Below are 16,374 nucleotides of genomic sequence, written 5' to 3' on the forward strand. Positions count from 1 at the left end.
CAAATCTCACTGAATCTCTATGGGTTTCAGGTGCCTAATGCCTTTCGACCCCACTGAAAACCCTAGGGATAGTCATTAAGTCCCCGCAGTTCCTTTGCAGAAGTGGGGCCCTGCTGCTTATTCATTTTATTTCTGTCACCTTGCAGCGTTGCCAACTCTCACAAAATGTGGTGTTTTCTCTTCAGGTCCAGCTGTTGTACGCAAGACTTGGCATAAGACTATGTGCTTTTGTATAAAAATAAAATTGCTAGCCCTCGTGTTTGTTGAGAAATGATGGAAAACATGACTTGAGTGAGCCTGTATGGCTCAGAAGCCAGAAAGCACAAATAAACCTCCTCCCTATATTTCTTTATTTAAAACAAAAAAAAAAAAACCCTCCTGATTTTTAAGACATTATTTTTTAGGGCCTGATTGTTGAATGGTTGTGGCTGGCAATATTAGATCCAATTACAATTTTAAGGTGAAACAAAAAGAAAAGCAAACCAGTTGTGATTCACCTTTACATTTCTAGAGGGCACTGGCCCAAACACTGGCATTGCCTCCGGAAAAAAATCCCAGATTCAGATATTTTAGTTTTTTAAAAGCATGGTGTATTTTTAATGGGCAAATTATCTAATGTTGTAATGTTCCTTCCGTCTCTCCTTTCTTCCCATCTCCCTGTATTAATTATTCTTTCACTTTTCCTTGTGCTCAGCTTTCTCTCTCTCTTTTCTCTTAACTTGGTCTGTGATTATGCATTCTGCATTTCCTTACTAGACTCTGCTCTGCAAAGGCCAATCAGCCTATAGCTCTCCTCGCTTCCTGTCTCTCCCAGCTAGAGTAGGTGTGCCCTACTCACCTGAAAAGTTAAACACAAATGAAATACCTTCAGCCTCGGGGAAGAGAGAAAATCTTAAACCTGATTCCAACTGCAGGAGCGACAGCAGGAACAGCTACCGGAGCTGGGCTCAGAGCAAAACACTGGCCCAAAAATCAAGGATGTGACACCCAGCAGGTAAGAGAACCAGATTCTGTCTCTCTTAGTAGTACTATGTTTGTGTGGGGAGGGGGAGAACTTTGCTTTATTGCCACATTCCAGGAGGAACAGGGAAGGGAGAGACATGAGGCCTTATATAGGAATTCCAGCTGAGCCATGTCAGAAGATTTAATCAAGAATGTAATGGTGGCTGACAGGCAATTTCACCAAAGAAGCCAGGGGAGAGGGAGGAAATCCGCCCACCATTTTAGGATATAGAGTGGAATCTCCAGGGAGTATTCCCTTCTAAGGGAAAATAACCAGGGGCCTGGTAATTAGGTGTATTTCCCTTCCTCACGCACAGTCATCAGGGAGCTACATTTAATTCTTAATGGGGATTTCTCTCTGCAGAGTCTGAATTTAGTCTTCACTGGAAACAGACCCCTTGGGGAGGTTGCACCCTGGGAGTTCTGGGGTCTGTCTTTGACAGATCTGCATCCTTAGGAATAGTAACAAGGGGGCTTGGTTCAAACCCTGAGGGGTGGAGCCCTGTGGGCAAAATAATCAGGGATTCTGTTCAGTGGTTAGAGTGCCCCTAACCAGAGGAAACAGGAAGCCTGGGTTTACTTTGTCCAAAGGGCAAATCTCCTTCTGTCCTCCCCCTTTCCTCCACCCCTCTCTCTCATCTTCCTGACAGTAACTAGAGCCTGAGGCCCACACCTACTCCTGGTTTCAATTCCCTCCCCAGAATTTAAAAGTGTTCTCCGAGGTGGGTAACCATGGTGCCTGCTCTCAGCCAGAGGAGGCCACTGAGGACAGTGACTGGGTGCTCTGGACTATCTGAACTCTGGACACTTTATTGTTTTCCTGCTCAGGTTATCTGCTGAGTCTTATGACTTTTATGGCACATTGGAGAAAGAAAGGAGTTTGCTGGAGTCAGGAGAGTGAGGTGCAGGGTGCCTAAATACTATTCTTCTCCTCTTGCTCTCCCAATAGTTTGGAAATCCCAGCCTCCAGTGCTTACCCCAGCAACCATGATGGTGATGAACAGAGGCAGTCATGAAAACCTACCTAAAAGCCTCAACACCCATATTTCTCATTGCACTGTCCCCAGCTCCCCCTAACAGCCACACTTCCTGTTGTGCTCGTGTCACAGATCCAGAGGTTGCTTGGGAGCTTGATTATATCTGGGAAAGAGGCTGCTGTGGATCCCCTAGAGAGCAGTGTCAGAAGGAAAGATTTAGAAGGAAAGATTTGTTGAGATGAACTGGTTGTGAGGAGGAGGCATTTGTGATTGTTCCAGGGGTTATACGTGAGATGCACATAGTCAGAGGAGGAGGCAGCCATGTGCAATTTCCTAAGGCTGGATTGGGTTAGAGAGGTTTCTGTGATGTGGTTTTTAACCATATTTTGGAGCTAGAGAGTGTCAGGAGAGATGGATCTTAAGACTTGTTAATTGGATAATCTATTAGGGTATGTCTACAACAGCAGTGTTATTGCAGAATAACTAGCATTTTTCTGAAATAACATAGTCCGCATCTATAATATAAGCAGTTATTTCGACATAATAGGACTTCTTACTCTGACTCCTGTAACCTTCATTGTATGAGGAGTAAGGGAAATTGAAGGAAGAGTGCTCTTTCTCAGACTTCCTGCGGTGTAGACAGCTCCAAAAGCAGAAATAAGCTATTTCAATTTAAGCTACGAATTAACATAGCTCTAGTTGTGTTGCTTATTTCGGCTTTAGCTCTGCCATGTAGACGTGCCTTTGGAGATGAAGTGGATGATGAGAAGATTTTTGACCCCATTCCTGGAGGGTGTATGCGAGCTGGACTGGTTCTGGGGAAACTATATGGCTATGTCTAGACTACAGAGTTTTCCGGAAAAACTCCATTGCATCCAGGGAATGCATCTGCTCTTCCAACATTTCTTGTGGAAGAGCAGATGTGCTCTTTCGGAAGTCCCGTTTTCCTCATTTCACAGTGAAGAAGGGCTCTTCCGAAAGAGGAGCCTTTTCCGAAATTTGGCCTAGTGTAGACGGGCCAAATTTCAGATAAGCCTTTCCTGAAAAAACAATCAGAAAAGGGTATGTAAATTGTGGAGCACAATTTGCGTACCTTTTTCTGAAAAAAAAACAAACCCACCGTCTAGACGTAGCCTATGCGTGAGCCATACTCCACTCAGAGAATTGGAACCAAGTAACATTTCAGGGAGGGCACACGTCACCCAGTCCATGAAGCTGAATATACATTTCAGGAGAAAAATACTCCTCATCCTTATGGATGGACAAGTCCTATTTTCTTAGATCCAGTCCATTACTTTGCTAATGTGGGATTGTCCCCTACAATGCATGTTAGTAGTCCACACAACAGTCTATTCATGTGTTCACTATCCCAAGCAATGGAGCTTCTGAACTTTCTTTGGGAAGCTATTTCAAAGCTTAATCAATCTTAATGACAGAAAGTTATTCCTGATATTCAGGCCTTTCCTAATTGCATCCCATTATTCTGAGTCACAGCCTCTTGCACTGCCCTAATAATTTCTCTCCTTCCTTAGGGTTCACTCTTTTCAAAGGCTTGAGGTGAATTCACATGGCAAAAAGTTTTCTACAAATCTGAAAATAAATAAAAACAAACTTTCTCCATTTGTGTTCATGCCCCTTTTGTGGTCCCCTTCCATGGTTATCCTAGTAAAGCTTGTTTTAAGAAATATTGTACAATATTTGCAAAAAGTAATTTTTGCAACCAGACACCTCATTCCAAGCGTTAGACCCTCTCATCAGGGAATGATGGAGTGCTGTCTCCCTGCACCAGGAGGTGAAGCCTTTCTTATGCAGCACAAAATTAATATATTCTGAGTTTCTGAGGCCAGAATGGTCCTCTAGTGTGACACCCTGTATTTCAATGAATCTCACCTAATCATTTAGATACCAAGCTCAACATTTCTGTTTGAACTTTCTGTTAGAAAGAACATCCAATCATGACTTAAAGACTTCAAATTGTGGGAAATGTAGCACATCCACAGATACATTGTTTGAATGGTTGATTACCCTTACTGTCACACATTTATGCCTTATTTATAGCTTGAATTTGTTTAGCTTCGGCTTCCAGCCATTGGATCTTGTTATGTTTTTTCTGCTGGGTTAAAGAGCCATCCACTATCAGAATTACACAGGCCATTTTTGCTATGATGCTGCATTGAAAACTCCTAGCTCTTGTCCTTTGTCCAATACATTGTCCATTATCATTCCCCAAATGTCATGACTTCTTACACTGTAGTAAATTAGAGCAGCCTCGAGTGATGCTGTAGTTTACAACTGGGGAGTGGACCCAAAATATGTAGTTGGGGCACAAATGTGTGTGGAAGTCACTTTGTCCCTCAATTTCCATTCTGAGGATGGGCAGAACATGGTTGGGAGGTAGCAGGATCTGAAAAATGGGTTTCTGGTCCCAGTATTCAGGGTTAGGAGGGTGTTGTTTAATGTCAGAGGAGGGAGCTCTGAAGTTGGGAGGAGGGATTGTGATATATGAGACTGACACTTACCATGCCAAGGTTTCTGGGTAACAACTGTTCTGCTCTGTGGATGCAGGGCTCTTGCTTGTTTCATGGATTGAGTTGTGTGGGTGCAGTTCTGGAATAACTTGTCTGAACTCGTCTTTTCCACTCACAGGAGCGTCTGGCTCTTCTGCTTGTGTGGCTGAATTAGTTCAGTGGTTTTCAAACATTTTTGGTGACCTCTTTTACACAGCAAGCTTCTGAGGTTGAGCCCTATTATCAATTTAAAAGGAGGATTAATTTAACTGATCGGGGGGTTGTTGCTGTCAGCCTCATGGAGCTGAGAGATAATGACCCCCATATCACCATGGGAGGATCTTCTAAATTAGTCTGTCAGTAAAGCACTTCTCCCTCCCCACCTAATTCACCAGTTGAGATTTAAATATTTGTATGCCAATACAACTCTAGGGGAATACTACAGGGGAGGAAGCAGCTGGATTGGCTTGGGGCCGCAGTGTCCATGACATCAGCGTTGGAGGATGCTTCTTTGCTCAGCCAGAACATGGGAGAATTAGCCTCAGCCAGGATGTATCCAGCACTGGAGCAGGTCAGGAGAAGAGGCCTTTGGAGTAGAGTTAGGGAACTGGAGAGGAATCATTTCCCAGGAAGAAGGGCAGCAGCCCCATTCCAGAAAGTTTAAGCTTGATGGGAATGTGTCATGGGAGGAGAGATTAGAGTCTGGCCACCAAAAGGCAGATGGGACCTGGTCCAAGTCAAAAAAGGAAATGTTCTGCCCATGTCTCCGAGGGCCCGGCTCACAGCTGTCTCCTGGCAGGGGTGCTAATTCTAAGACTCAAACATGCTAAGATAAAATAACATGAACTTCACAGGATGACCCAGGATGCAGGACCTGAGTCAAGGCATCTTGGATGTTGCTGTTGTTCATGGCTGCCACAAGATGGCAGGATAACCCTAACTCCAATAGCCACATTTACGTTTTCCATCAATAAGCAAATCAAATGTGCTCAAATCTGTAGCACCCTGGGCATGTACAAAAACATTCCATGTGCAGGTATCTGTAGATAACTGTGGATTTGCAGGGGTTGACACAGGGGGTGGGGCTTAGGCTTTGAGGTACCCCGCCCCCAACACCGCAGGCAGGTGGCAGGGCTGCCATGGTCCCTTTGTGGAGCTCCATGCTGGTCTGGCTGGGAGAGTGGGGTGGTGACCCGTGGAGCTGCCTGGTGGCTCCTCAGCCCCCAGCACAGGGCAGGTGGAGATGTGCCATGGTTCCCCACAGCTGCCTGCCCAGCTCTTAGCATGGCCAAACTGCAGCTCCAAGCTGCCCCCTTCCCCTGCCAGAGCTAGGTTGGGAAGAGTCGCACTGGCAGCTGTGGGGAGTCTGGGTCCCTCCCCCTGCCCTGGGCAGGAGGGCTGGGGGTGAGGGGATACTGAGTAGGGGGCTCAGGGAAGTACCGGGGCTGGTGGAGAGTAGGGATATAAGCGACTAATCAACTAGTCGACTAGTCATTCTCCCCGCTCTTGCTGCCTCTATCAGAAAGAGGCAGCAAGTGGGGGGGGGAGAGCAGGGCTGCAGCAGTGGCATTGCACCTTTGAAATCTACAAGAGCCCCAGTTCAAAGATTGAAATGCCAGGTGGAGGCCAGGCCAGCAGGGAGTCCCCCTCTGACTCCAGGCTCCATGCAGGCGCTTCCACTTTGAAGTGGACAAGAGACCTGAGCAGATACAAAAGTTTTATTCACATCCGTGCTGCTGTCTGCAAAAATGGTCCGTGCATATCTGCACCCACGTCTGTGGATGTGGCTATGCACAGAGATAAAGCAGAGATCCACGGATTTGCAGGGCTTTACAAATCTGCTTTGTTGATATAAAACTCAGATGTTTAGATACATATCAATATTGTAAAAGGGAGAAAACATTTAAAAGACACATCAAAATAATTTGAAAAACAGGAAAACACCAAGGCTCTGTCTACACTGCACCCCTTTTATGGAAAAGGGATGCAGATTAGACAAGTCAGAATTGCAAATGAAGCATGGGATTTAAATATCCCCCGCTTCATTTGTATAAACATGGCTGCCGCTTTTTTCCGGCTCGGGGCTTTGCCGGAGAAAAGCGCCAGTCTAGACCGGATCTTTCGGAAAATAAAGCCTTTTCCAAAAGATCCCTTATTCCTCTTAAAATCGGGAATAAGGGATCTTTCAGAAAAGGCTTTATTTTCCGAAAGATCCCGTCTAGACTGGCACTTTTCTCCGGCAAAGCCCCGAGCCGGAAAAAAGCAGCAGCCGTGTTTATACAAATGAAGTGGGGGATATTTAAATCCCCTGCTTCATTTGCAATTCCGACTTGTCTAATCTGCATCCCTTTTCCAGAAAAGGGGTGCAGTGTAGACACAGCCCAAGTGTGTAAGTGTGTGTGTGTGTGTGTGTGTGTGTGTGTATAATGCCTAGTAAAATTCAAGCCCACTATATACATAGATATTGCCATGCATACTTTGTTTTATTCACCTGCTTCTTTCTAGCTGAAACTATATTGTAAGCCCTTTGTGGAAGGCCCAGCCCTTTGCTCTATGTTTGCATGATGCCTAGGACAAAGAGGTTCTAACCCTGAGGGTACTAGTGGTATATAAATAATTAGTAATAATAAGTCTGTCCCTGTCCACTCCCACCATTCAGCCCCACTTCCCCTGTGCACATTCTATGTGAGGCCTATCTGTGCTTACCTGTTAGACAATGGAAGGAAAGGGAAAAATGAGGTGGCAGTTTTCAGATAGGAAACTACTGGAAGAAGGAGGGAGTGTGAGGATTCAGCTACAGGCTAAGAAAGGTAGGGGAAGAGGTGAAATGTGTTAGGAACATATATACTAGGGTTTGGGAAAAAAAAGAGGTCCCCCTTTTTTTGGAAGACAGGGGGACAGTAGTAGAAACCAATGCTTCCTCTAAGGTTTCCCATCTATGTGCACAATAAATGTTGTTATGTGCACCAAGGCATGTGTGGATGTGCACCAGCGAGCTGACTCTCTCTTGGGCTGCCACCCAAGCACTCAGCTTACAGGGAACACTGGTGGAGACTGCAGCAAAGCACAGATCCATTGGGAGTGTAGCTCATGCTTCAATTCAGGGCAAGGAGGTTCTGGGAAAAGGAATGGCTCAGAGGGCAGGTAGTCTAACCCTCCTAATGAGCCCCAGAGAGCTTCCTCAAGGCACAGGTGGTTCAGAGATGCCGTTTCATCCCGAAGCCATCCAGGACCAGGGGGGCAAGCTGAGGAGGAAGCTAGAAATGCTGAGTACAATCTGTGGAAGTCTGAGTCAACACTGCATTCAGCATCCTTGCCATTGGGTCCTCTCCAGGCACCTTGACATTAGCCAGTCTAGTCCCTCTATATGCCTAGACCAGGGTTTCCCAACCCATGGGTTGGGACCCAAATATGGGTCGCCATTACAATTCAAAAGGATCACCAAGTGTCTCCCCAGGTAGCTCTGCCCACCATTTTTGAATTGCCTTGGGTCACCAAGTGTTCCTGAATTGTCAAAATGGGTCTCCATCTGGAAGAGGTTGAGAACTGGTGGCCTAGAGGATTACCCTGTGGGATTTAAAACAGGACTATGTAGCACTTTAAAGACTAACCAGATGGTTTATTAGGTGATGAGCTTTCGTGGGCCAGACCCACTTCCTCAGATCAAATAGTGGAAGAAAATTGGCACAACCATATATACCAAAGGATACAATTTAAAAAAAATGAACACATGTGAAAAGGACAAATCAAATTTCAGAACAGAAGGGAGATGGGGGGGGGGGAGGTAAACGTCTGTGAGCTAATGATATTAGAGGTGATAATTGGGGAAGCTATCTTTGTAATGGGTAAGATAATTAATGTCTTTGTTTAAACTTAGGCATAAAGTGTCGAATTTAAGTATGAATGACAGTTCAGAGGATTTTCTTTCAAGTGTGGTCTGAAAAGATCTTTGAAGCAGGATGCAGGTAATCAAGTCATTGTTTCAGCTACACCAGACTAACACGGCTACGTTTCTATCCTGTGGGATTTAGACATTCTTAGAGATCCCCGTTTGATTCACCTTCTCCTTCCTTCTCCGCACAGCAAGCAGTGCTACTTCTTTCTACTTTTGTCCTCTACAGCTGCAAGGAATCAAGGACAAGAAATCTGGATACACTCTGGGACCATGAAATTGGCTTATCCAGGAACAACAAGCTAGACAAGCCAATTTCATCAGCATGACGTGTGCAGTACTCAGTCACAAGGGTGGGCCAGGGCCCGAAAAGGCAACCGTAGACCGTGATCATGTGAGTTGCCTGCTGGATATTTTCAGAATTAGTGAAAAATAGTTGTAGTCTGTTGAGCTCCATGCAAAACATCATGCACCTCTATGGTACTGCTCTGTACGCAATAAAAATGAGGCTGAGGCATGACGATAAGCACCAAACGTAAACAACAAGCAACAGAGTCCAGATTTGTGTGTGGCAGATTACGCAAAATGGGGAAAGTGGCTAGCACAAACGGCTGTGGACATGCATGCAGTACAAGCAGGCATTTGACAGAAGCATGTCATGCCCAGCACAACTAGCAAGCAATACAAAAGCAAATAATATTCCTAAGAATGCAACGGGGAGGAGGCAGGGAGCAAGTTCCCTGGTTTCCTTGAAACATTAAAGAGACATGAAACTGAAATGAATGAACAGAAAACAAATTGAAAACGGGCAGGATCCGACTACCGAACTATTGCAGCAAGTCCATGCAAAAAGACTCGTGGCCATTCAGTGCGAAAATCAAAAGCCAGGCATCTTATGGTGAGAGAAACACTACCGTGGCAAAGCATATTTGTTCAAACCTGCATATTGCAGGGTAATAATCATGAAGTTTCCACCAGGGTTTAAAAAATGGGTGTCTAAAGTGAAGCTCCTAAATCCATTCCTCAGCACCTAAATGAGTATGGCCTGACTGAACAATTGCAGTGTTGCCATAGCTTGTGATTTTCTCACCAGCCTCACAATATCTGGTATTCTTAAAGCCTCGCTTCCTACAGCTGAGTGTTATATGAGGATTCTCCGCCTTCTTTAAAAATATCTAGCTTTCATGGTTGCAGAGAAAAGCATGAATGTGGACAATCTAATGGTACCTAAAAGCTTCAAAGCAGAAAACCTAGAAAAAGAGCCCCTGATTTCATTTTCTAAAACCTCATGAATTTAAGATCATTTCATGCTTTTTTCCCCCTTTGGGCACTGACTTGTGTTTTTTGAACATGTGGGGCTGGCAATACTGCAATTGCATTTGAAAGCCATTTATTTAGGTGCCTCACAATGGACTTAGGAGCCTAACTTCAGGCATCCATTTTTTAAAAACTTGGTTTCAATAGGAGTCATTAAAAGAGGTAGATAACTTGTGTACAGAAGTGGTTGCAGAAGAGAATCAGTTAGGTGTTCAATGAGCTGGAATGGTATAAGCCTGAACATTACAACACACCGGCTTTTGACCTTTTTTTCATTTTCAGCCCCCTAAAAATTTTGAAAGGTGGTATAGCTCCATTTAGAAATCTTAAACATAGTCTGTGAACCTTCCAGAGACTGCAGACCACAGGCTGAAAACTACTGTTCTGTGGTATTGAAAATCTTTCACAGACTCCTTAGACATAGTCTGTGGAATCCTTCCCCCCCCCCCATCACCCCATCATCCAGAGACCACAGATTAAAACCACAGCTGTGATACATCAGAGCTATGTTCGGCACAGTGACCCACCAAAATACAACTGCCATGTAAAATCTTCTTAGCCCTGAGAAATAAAATAGCAGAGGAATGTGACTGTTTTGTTAAATAGTAGATTACTGATAAGTGCTCACTTTGAGCAACTAGGTTAATAGTTATGATACTGTGATTCAGTCGAAGATGGTATGGATTGATATAGTGTTTAATTTTTATAAAATCTTTATATGGCACCATACCTCTTACATAGTCGTTTACAAACACACATATGACAAATCTCTTATCTTACAGAGTCTGCAATATAAATAAGGCAAAACACACACCCACACACCAGGGTGTAGGACAGGAGCTCAAGAGAAGGAATAATTGATGAGGAGATGGGATTGATTGAAGGGTTTTGCCTACACTTATGATATTACACAACATTTATATAGTGCTTAATATGTTTGGAGCCCTGCCCACACACTTATGAATTAATCTTCACAAGACCCCATTTGAAAAGTGGGTAAATATTATCCCCAGTTTACAGAAGGCTTTCAGATAAAAAGTTGAAGTGATTTAGCTGAGGCCATAGAGGAAGTCAGTAGCAGAGCCACAATTAGAACTCAGAACCTCCAAACTTCTATCCTTATGCATGTTCCTCCCGAACACGCCATCTTGAAGACTTTCTTTGATTACAACTATTGGTGGTCAGCCACTGCGGTAGCTCCATCGTCATTCAACCCCCCAGAAAGCTCCCCATGTACCAAGTAAGGGATAATGTCAATGACTTTTTCCTCAACTTTGAGAGGGCCTGCCAGGGGTACAGCATTCCTCCAGATCAGTACATGAGAGAGTTAAGATCCCACCGCTGCCACCATGTCATGGCTCCTTCCCCACTCTGACACAATAAATGCAGAAGTGGGGGCCACCAACTATACCCCAAAGCCTTATCTACCAGGCTTTGGTATAAAATTTCCCCCAAAATCTTAAAAACCTAGATTTTGGGAATAAAACTTCCGCTGGCACCACCCAAATATTAATAACGAGATTAGGAGAAAGATCATTTGGGAAATCTCACCCCTATTATAAAAATCAGGACACACAGTAACCAATGCCAGATTAATAAAAAGAAAGGAGAAAACTTTTACTATTACAACAATATTCCTGTTGCAAGCATAAAGATCAGATGGAAAGGTAACAAAATATACTCATGGAGGAATTACACCATGGGCTAGAACTTAGTTATAAAGAAAAGCCAAAACATCTTTTAAACAGTGCCAGATCTCAGATCCCATACCCAACCCTTAAGACAATAAAGCCTAACGAAACTACCTAAACTTTACCCTACTTACAGAAAGTGAAGAATTGTTTTTTGGAGAGAGAGACATGCTTATCCTTCCCTGTAGCTGCAGAGGACTCACTCAGAGAGACAAAAGGAGAAAGGAAAAAAACCCAAATTCCTTTGTCCCAGTTTGAAAGTCCCACCTACATTCCTACTGGTCACTCTACCTGGCTAGGTGTAGTTAACTCCTTAATCCCCAGGCTGCTGGCTAACCCTCATAATCATGTATCAGAGGGGTAGCCGTGTTAGTCTGAATCTGCAAAAGCGACGAGGAGTCCTATGGCACCTTATAGACTAACTGAAGTGTAGGAGCATAAGCTTTCATGGGCAAAGACCCACTTCGTCAGATGCATGTGTCATAATCATGACAACACTACTGATTGTTTTTACACATGGTGAGCACCTTTCCAGGAAGTGTGGATCTGTCAAGACACGTTGACCAATTTGTTAAACAAACCAAAAGAGTAGGTCTTGTGCCCTCTTTGCTTGTTTTCCCCATGTTCACGTGTTTAGGCTGAATTCCTATTAGCATACTTTGCCTGCATGAAAATAGAATAACACTATTCCTTTAAAACCGCATGAATGAGGCGTCATCTCCGTGGTTGTAGCTCTGTGCGATTATGCAATGACATCTTTCCAGTGCCTGGCCATCCATGGGGTCTTGCTTGTTTCACAACTTTCCTTTGTTCATTTATGTTGGTTGCTTTTTTTATTTGTCATTTTCACTGCTCACTGCTGGATTCTGGAGCACCATGAGGAGCTGCGTGACCGTTCCTTCCTGAGTGTTCTCAATGGAGGATTTTTGTGAAGGACACTAAAGAGGAAGGCTCAAGAGATCTCAGCTCAAATTCTGACTCTGTCACCGACTGCCTGTGTGATCCAGGACAAGTGAGGCGACTTCTCTGCCTCAGTTCCCCACCTGTGAAATGGGATAATTTTTCCACACTTGGTCTGTTTCATCTAATGAGGCTGTAAGCGTTTCAGGGCGGACACTGCCTCTGACTATGTGTTAGTTCAGCATTTCACACAATTGAGGCTCTGATCTCAGTTGCGTACCACTGTAATACTGCTACTAATAATGTCAGGTGCAAAATGTGGACACTATCTCTGGAGTTGGAGAATCATTCTAATGGGCCTACGGTATATGGGTAAGTTCTGTAATGCTTAATTCAGATTCATTTTTGATCTTATTCAGCTCTAACATAGCCAACTGCATGCTCAGGTTTGGGTCTAGATTTGCTGACCTTGGTGCTCAATTAGCAGACTCCTGCTAGCCCAAGGATTAAGCCTCCTACTTGGCAGCAGAAGTAAAATAAGCACAGGACCCTGGGGAGAAGCCCAGCACACTCCCTACTGACTGCCAATGTATTCTCTCTAGAGATCTTTAACTCTTTTGGCTCGGCTTTAGGTTCACAGCTGGCTTTAGAACTCTGGTTCACAGCTTTAGAACTTTAGGTTGACAGCTGGCTTTAACCTCACTTTGTCTCCTCCCTATCTGTTGTGATGCAGGGCTAGATTTAGGAGAGGGTGATTCAGGGGACACTGGGCCCAGGATATTGTTTTTGTTGTTTTGCAAAAAAAAGGCAAAATACAATGTTTGCAGTAAAATGTTTCAAGTATTCCATAAATCAATTCATTTTTCACTAACCACCTAGAATGTGCTGGACCTTTGCAGAATCTCGTGGAACCTTCCAGACTTTCTGAGAATTACATTTTTGTTGAGCTTCCTAGAAAGTTGTCAGCCATGCCCTCAGGGGTATATAGGTTGAACCTCTCTCAACTGTGACTCCCTGGTCTGGCAACATCCGTGGTCCAGCAGGCTGCAGTGTTGCTGCAGTGAGGCCAGTGGCTGGGAATCCTGCCGCAGGAGTCTAGTTGAGCCGATGGTGGGGGGGCCGGAATGCCAGCGGATCTGGTGGAGCGGTGGTCTGCTATGGTAGAGCCAGGAGCCCCGGCAGTGGGGCCAATGCTGCTCTGGCAGGGCAGACAGGGTCAGGAACTCCAGTGGCTGAGCAGCAGTCTTCCCCCCAGGGGAGTGGGTGGGAGTCTCAGCGGTGGCTGGTGAGGCTGGTATTACCATGGCAGGGCCAGGAGAATGGGTGGGGGAGGGGTGGCAGTGGCTTGCCACAGCAAAGTTGAGTGCCCCAGCAGCAAGACTGTGGGCAGCCGTGGCCAGGCAGCAGGGCTGGTTGCATGTGAGGGGCCCACTGGGAAGCCAGCCCAGGAGTGGAGCTTGGTTGGGGGGCTGGAGGTAGGAGGGCAGAAATGACCAAGCTATGATGGATGTGATATAAAGGCCAATCAGTTCCGTTCATGAATGTTTTGAATGCGAGCTTCAGGACTGTTGGGGCCAGGGCTAGGACACTGGCGCTGATATGAAGGAAGGAACTGTGGCCCACAAGCAAGGATCCTTGCCCTGAACCTGAGAGCTTTCCTCATGCCTTGTCGCTGCCATTCCCTCAGCCTGGTTGTGCCACATGCTGCACCACCATCTTCAGCTTCTATATGTCTCCGTGGAGTTCTACAAAGGATATCCACCCTCCTTGCAGCATCGCCTCTCAGATGACAGCTCCTCCAGGGCAATGATAGAAATCTCCCCATGAAGTTGCTAAGTGACCCTCTCTGGGAGGCCATATTGACAGCGTAAGATCAGCGAGGTACCAAGTGACTCAGGTTTACAGTGCGCAGATAGAATCAGCGAAGCTGAGGCCGGATTCCCACCCAAGGTGCAAAGGTTGGCCAACCAGATCACTGACTTCAAACTTCTGGTCTCAGTTGTGGTTTGGCCTGATGCCCTGCTCCAAGTAAATATTGTCGGCAAGGCACGACAAACTCAGTTGATGGACATCACAATCATTACCACTTTGATGAGTGTGTTGATTTCACTATGATTTACAGAGACTATAGATTTGAAAATGCCCTCATTGCTGCTAAAGAAATGATGGAAAACTTAGAGTTGAGCCTGTCTACTGGAAAACGTATTCATTGGAAGAAGGGACAGTTTGTTACCAGGGCAAACATGAGGTGCTTGGTGACCCTGCTCAAGTGTCCATCAGGGAAAGGTATGTACAAATGAAGCTCCACGAAAAGGCCTGGGGGATTTTATGTGGCTACAGTAAGTTGCCAGCAGCCAGGAAAATACTCCATAACAAATTGCATGAACCGTCACTGGACACATGGGGAATGTTTGGACGTCGTGATAGCCCTGTATGTTGAATTGGACAACATCTGTCACATTTTGCAACATGAGAAGCACTCTTCATTCCAAGTTCTCTGATTCATTCATGAGGCAGACTTGCTGGACACTTTTCCTTATGTGGGGAGAGCTTGGAGGATTCTGTTCACACTGCCGGTCACAGTTGTGAGGGTGAATTTTTCAAAGCCGAAGCTCACTAAAACATATCTTCACCAAAGGATGGCTGATGAAAGGCTCACATTGCTTTTGCTATTTTATTGCTTGAAAGTGCCCTGGGTCTGTCTTTGAATCTGTATGATTCAGTGCTTCAGTTTGTGAGGGGAAAGGCAAGAAAAGTGACCTTTTGAATGAAAGGGCCTGCGAGAACATTCGACGGCTGTCACCTGCTGGAATTCTATTTCATAATAGCCCACCCACAGTTCAGTTTCTTGATGTTTGTACATTTCAGTTATTCTTAAAATTAATAAGTTTCTATAAGCTTAGAAAAAAATTATTTGCTTATATCTGATATGCATAAATAGAGAATTACTGATCCTAGTCTGCAAATTTATCATCTAGAGAGAGGGATAAATCATGCAATGCAAATTGTGTGTCAAATTCATACAATGAGCTAGAAATGCAATAAAAATAAGGTTTTCAGAAGTTTAATAAATGGAGCTGAAGATGCTCATTGAGCTGTGGCACCATTTGGTCTAGGACCAGCTCTGACTGTGAGGGAGGGGCTTTGCTCATTCTTTCTTTCATCTGGTCCCTGCCTCCCTTATAACTGTGAGAAGCGGACTCCTGTCCTCTCCTCGTCGCCTGGCTCCTACAAAAGATGGGCTGATTTTCTATCAGGAGGTGGGGTCTGTCTTCTCTCCTCTACACTACATAAGAGGGAGAATCTTCCTCTCTCCCCTTAGTGCTGCAAGAAAGAGGCTCTTCTCTATTTCTCCCTGCCCAATTTCTGTGATAGCCTCTCTCTCTCTCTGCTTTTTCCTCATTCGCTGCCTCTACACTGTGGAGGGAACCACCCCTGGCCCTAGCCTCTCTTCCCTCTCCCTCTCCCCGCCCACATAGGATAGTGGAATCTTTCCACTTTCTTCCTTCTTCTTCGGCCCCCTCCCTTATTTTGACCCTGGACCAAGTCTCCCTCTCTTTCCAAACTACTCAAAAATATACCAGTCTCAGTCCTCTGCTGCTGCAGCCTTTAACGCTTTGAGCTCAGTAAAGCAGTCCAGAGTCTGCCATGTCTCACTGATTTTTGCAGAGGAATTTGATGGGGGTTGACAGTAGTTGCTGCAGGAGCTGGATGTTCCAGGGTAGCTGACTGAATACATGGGGAAGTGGTTTTGCAGTTTCCTTGCTCTGTACATTGCTCCAGGCAGTGGCAGTGAAAATGAATCAAGGCTGGTAAATTTCACTCTGTTGGTGCTTGTAGTCTAAGGAAAGTTTGCAAGCCTGGCATGTGCTGTTGTTCACTCCTGGCAGCCGATCTGTTGAATCCTTTAAAGTCTCCTGCATCTTGTGTTGAAATTTATTTATAGACGATGTTGTAAGGCAGGCAAAGGAAACTATCTGCCACAAGCTCCAGTGTGAGTCATGATGACTGTTCAGAGACTTTAGCTGCCCCACACCCTGACTTCCAGCCAGCACAGTGAAGCAGTGAGCACCAGAGAGTTTAGGCCG

The 16,374-nt window shown here is 45.1% G+C and overlaps 1 protein-coding gene across 4 annotated transcripts in view; it reads left to right on the forward strand.

Annotated features, from left to right (window-relative positions):
* The first annotated feature begins 487 nt into the window (after nt 1-487).
* Nucleotides 488-16,374, forward strand: part of ARHGEF5 (Rho guanine nucleotide exchange factor 5) — a 52,486-nt gene continuing 36,599 nt past the window's right edge. Inside the window, exon 1 of one of the 4 annotated variants that reach the window (XM_089771428.1) lies at nt 488-994. In XM_089771428.1, coding sequence (XP_089627554.1) covers nt 857-994 — 138 coding nt within the window. In that variant the 5' untranslated portion in view covers nt 488-856. Of the gene's footprint in view, nt 995-12,153; nt 12,659-16,374 lie in introns of those variants that run through there. The other 3 variants (XM_014576050.4, XM_075901550.2, XM_075901586.2) reach the window with 3 other exon arrangements.

The sequence above is a fragment of the Pelodiscus sinensis genome, chromosome 1 (assembly GCF_052426305.1).
Source record: "Pelodiscus sinensis isolate ZL-2025 chromosome 1, ASM5242630v1, whole genome shotgun sequence".
Classification (NCBI taxonomy): Eukaryota; Metazoa; Chordata; order Testudines; family Trionychidae; genus Pelodiscus; species Pelodiscus sinensis.